Source organism: Botryllus schlosseri, chromosome 3 (genome assembly GCF_051294905.1).
Source record: "Botryllus schlosseri isolate E-star chromosome 3, Bs_hap1, whole genome shotgun sequence".
In the NCBI taxonomy this organism is placed as follows: Eukaryota; Metazoa; Chordata; class Ascidiacea; order Stolidobranchia; family Styelidae; genus Botryllus; species Botryllus schlosseri.
This window is the reverse complement of record NC_137238.1, coordinates 19,477,835-19,482,337: the sequence shown is the minus strand read 5'-3', so window position 1 is coordinate 19,482,337 and position 4,503 is coordinate 19,477,835. Positions and strand designations below refer to the sequence as shown.

Below are 4,503 nucleotides of genomic sequence, written 5' to 3'. Positions count from 1 at the left end.
ACTATAGACAGCGAATCGTAATTGTGTGCGACCATATGTGATGTCACAATAAATCCGTGTACGTACATGGTGACATATAGATTACTAGTAGACATACACAGTACACACGCGACTGGCACGAGAACGCACTTCTAATCAATACATGCGATCGATGTAGGCCTACCGCGTTAAAACACTGATGTGACGTCTTATTAATACCGGCAATGCACTCATTACTATCAAGACATACAGTAATTTATAATGATACGAATATTCAAGTCTGACTGAAGCAAGAACAATATTAGCGTATGAGCTTATCGACAGTACATTCCCGTTCAAACTAATCGAATAAAATCGAAATTTGTGCTGCTGCGAAGCTGATTTAATTCAACGTTGCGCTGTTGAATCATATCCCGATAAACGTTTGCAAGGGAATGGATTTTTTCAACAATATTGGTGCTTGTACTTGCATATTCATATTCTGCATATTATCCTATCTCATCACACGTGATCAGATTTGCCTGAAGAAAGTGATGACTTCGAAAATTCACGGCATGTAATTGTACAGTAAATCTTATGCAATGTTCATGCCACGCGGAGAATACTATTCGTTAATTTCTCGCAGATTAACTTCGAGTTAGTCCATTGTTATTTATAACTTTGTTAAACCATGTTATTTCGCCATTCCCAGAGAAAAACCGCGCTATTGAAAGGATATCAGTATCGCTGACGCGTACGAGACCATACTAAAAGAAACATCTCTTTCGTGAGACCCACGTCATTGCAAATTATCATTTCTTTACAGTGCGCAATTGTACCTCGGTTTCAGACTTCAGCGAGAACACTATCTGCCCTTGACAATGTTCCCTCTAATTTTTCACGAGTTTGCGCGGTTGCGCGGTACCTTGAAAAACAGTGCGCAACGACTAAAAAATAGTCATCACTTCAGATTTTTTGTGCGCAGCTTAGATTTTCTGTGCGCAGAGACCGTTTCAGCACTGCGCATTTGCGCACGTGCGCAGCTTAGAGGGAACATTGCTTGGCACTTGATTTCCCTGCGCGAGAGGAATATTCTTGTTAACTCGCTGCAAAAAGCTGCGGACAAAGAGACGTTTCAAGGAAAACAATAATTAGATTAGAACTAAAATTAGAATATACAAACATTTACCAAATTAAATTGGAATGATAATTAGAGCATAAGAACATTTCACAAATTAGATTAGAATTAAATTACTGGCATTTCGCTCTAACTTTGTGAAATTAAACAACTAAAATTATCTGGTTGGGTAAGTCCGCCTGGGTGTGTCACTTAATTTGCTTCCACGTGATGCATATATGTGTTGCTAATTGCACGCGTAGCCTACATAGCTAATATATGCTTGATTACAGAGTATTTAAATTATTACGTAGGAGCCGATACATCTCCCAAGCATCTGAAGGGGACGCGAAGCTGCGGTCAACTGACTTTTTTCGCGATTCACTTCCAATTCATAGTTATAGCTCTGTGTATAGTCCGAATTTAACATTTGAGAATTCTCTCATCACCAGTCATAACCGTCAATGCCATATCAAACGATCTGTTATTGGGATCGCTAGCATCCTGGTTGGATTTTGTGATATAACCATAAGAGGGGCGCGAAACTTTTCAATATCATAAAAGGGCCGTGCCTATAAAAGTTTGAGAACCACTGTTCTATAGTATCTATTGTTCTATACATCCATGAGATTTCGCTGCAAATTTAATATTGACAAAATTCAACAATTATCCAAAATTTTTGTCGCGCTGTGCGCGAGATATACTGACGACGTATTTAGTGTTTCCACCATTGCAGTATTTACTCAATTATGTCTGAAATGTGTTTTTTACGCTTCACGTGCGTACTTTGGGATATCAAAATATCCATGAACACAGTTTGATCACACTAGATAAGGGGTTTCTCGACAAAATGTTCTGAACTTGTTACTACATATTGCTCCACACTGCGTCTCGAAATACGGAAGCATGGTTCAATATCACTATTGAGAGTGAGACCAATTTGTACAGTAGACATGATTTGAAGCTTGCTGCCCATAATGAACAACTAAATATCATTGTTTTTGAGAGATACAAATACAATATCACCGAATCAGGATGCGTGCATTGGGCTCAATTGCGATAGGTATGAGGCCGTACTCGACAGCTGTCATAAGAACCAAGATTTGATCGCGAAAATAGTGCATACAATTATTAAATCGTTAATAAATAGAGTGGACACCGGGTGCCAAATATTCCCGACGGTCATTCTGTGTTAATCGGTCAGATCGCTGGGCTCTCATTGCCTCTCGACGCAGTTTTTTCAACTCGGCTTTGCTCGAAAACCGCCGGTCGGCATCAGTCATCGGCGCGGTTGCGGTACCAAACGATACCTCTTGAATTTCTACTGATCCCTGCTTGACATTTTGGTCACCAATATTGTTCATTTGCTCCAGAGTTTCAAGAAGATGATTGCTGATAAGTTTGTAAAGCATCAAGTCGTTGCTCACAATAGGGTGGGTTTTAAGAATATTTCGTAAAAACGTAGACGACATTTTGTCCAACCGGAATCGTTTAATAGATTCAAGCAAAACGCCATTGTCTTCTGGGTTTTTCTCGGCCCATTTGAGAAATATGGTCAACTTTCCTTCTTCGGTGTAGTTCAGCTTATCTCCCTCGAGAAAGTTATTGAGTTGAGATACAGGCATGTTTCCGAATTCGGGCTGGTTTGCTATCTCCATAAGATTATCTGCGAAATATTGTTTGCATTGCGTCTGCACACCCGTTAACTCGTACATATCAGCAATCTTTGTCGTGAAATAATAATTTTCCGCATTTATCGATTCGATCAAAATTCCCGCTAAAGTCGAACATACTCCGTCCAAACGCAACATGATTCCGATGTGAAGAAGCTCCTTAATCTTTCCAGTTGGGACTTGAAATTCGCCAGAGTAAATGAAATCGATGCAGCTCTTCACACACTCTGAATCCGCATCTTTAAAAGTCATTTCGCCACATAGACTCTCTTTAGTGTCATGAGCCAACATAGCTCGGAAATATTCCGAACCTGCCGACAATACGTTTTTATGTGTGTGGTACACCTCATTTTGGACTTTGATGACAAAATCACAGTGATTTTTCTCCTGTTGCATTCGATGTAATTCCGATAGCATTTTGGTCGCATGCTCTTCCAGATTAACGCGTGCCTGGGCCATATTTTTGAATTATAAGGAAAGCTTGATTTCTAGTGATTCTGAAATCGGCAGATATAGGCTACACTCATAGGCGCTGAACTATAATTTTCCCTAGGTATGCGAGATCGATGACGTCACAAAGGGATGACGTCATAGTGCGCCAGAATTGGCAAATTAGCCGACTCGCAAGCGTTCAATATCACCTGGCACTTGTATATGGTGACAAAATTACGATATGATTAAGCAGGCCGAGTAGCCAGCCAGCCGCTTGCTGTATTGATTGAATCCATTTCAAATTTACCAAGGTAGCATCAGTTTATTATGGTTAAGAACAGGCACCAATGCCGATAATACATCGATCGGATCAGCATCCTTGTGTAATATACTCGACACATCACGCTACCATAAGATTACCAACGCGTGCGACTGTGTAGTCAATTAGCGAGCTCGCAATCTCCGCAACATATTCGCCTACACACGCGCCGACAATCGGGAGATTTCAATCACTCCGCCTCGAGAACAAACGAATACGCATCTTCGGCGACGGCTAATAAGGTTGCAGGAATTATTTTCCCAAATAGAAAGTCTGTTCTGGACTCTATTCATTAGTGACTTTGATTTCATAGGAGTTAGAAGTTTCAATATCAAGAGCCTGCAAGACATTTTCTGATCGTTCTGTTTTAGTATTAGCGTTAGTCAAAATCAATTACGCCACTGTCTGTTCACGGTCAGTATGTATTTCAATCAATTCCGTCCATGTTCATTGTTCAATGTCTGAGCCAGTCTGACATCACAATCACAGAAGAAGCGATAGTTCCGGCCGGCGCATAAGATATCATGTTCCTTCACAGCAGGAGATGGCAATCGCAACATTTCGCGCATATAGAAATTGACATCTTTAGTATCGAGTTCTCGGTCTTGTTGCCTCGCGTTGCGTCTTCTGACCACTCGCGTTTGATCAAATATTCAGGCGCATAGCCGAGTTGTTATGGAGTGTGTTCTATAATGGAATCCGCATCGATTTCAGGTGGTTCAAACCTTTCTCAAAACTCAAGCCTTGACTCGCATCTTCTGATGGTTATTGGTTATGTTTAAGTATTAGCGGAAATCAAGTACGCAAGTACGCACAAGCACACATTTTTGCGGACATTCGATGTCATAAAGTTTCGTGATATCAATCTTTAATCACAACCGATAGATAGGAGCCAAAGCATGCTAGGCCGGAGACGCGATAGTTAGGCCGGCAATGATATACTTCGAACCACGCAGACGCAATAGTGTAGGCCAAGGATGTTATCGTGCGCAGGCCAGTGAAGG

At 41.0% G+C, this 4,503-nt stretch overlaps 1 protein-coding gene across 1 annotated transcript; it reads right to left on the bottom strand.

The window, feature by feature from the left end:
• Positions 1 to 2,214: 2,214 nt before the first annotated feature.
• LOC145436515 (kelch-like protein 6) lies at positions 2,215 to 3,207 on the bottom strand. Its single transcript, XM_080313879.1, has one exon. The coding sequence runs from the start codon at positions 3,205 to 3,207 to the stop codon at positions 2,215 to 2,217; it is 993 nt and encodes a 330-aa protein (XP_080170005.1).
• Positions 3,208 to 4,503: the final 1,296 nt, after the last annotated feature.

What these genes read in the sequence shown, in the direction of transcription:
- LOC145436515 (XM_080313879.1), bottom strand. Translation starts at nt 3,207, where the DNA reads ATGGCCCAGGCACGCGTTAATCTGGAAGAGCATGCGACCAAAATGCTA.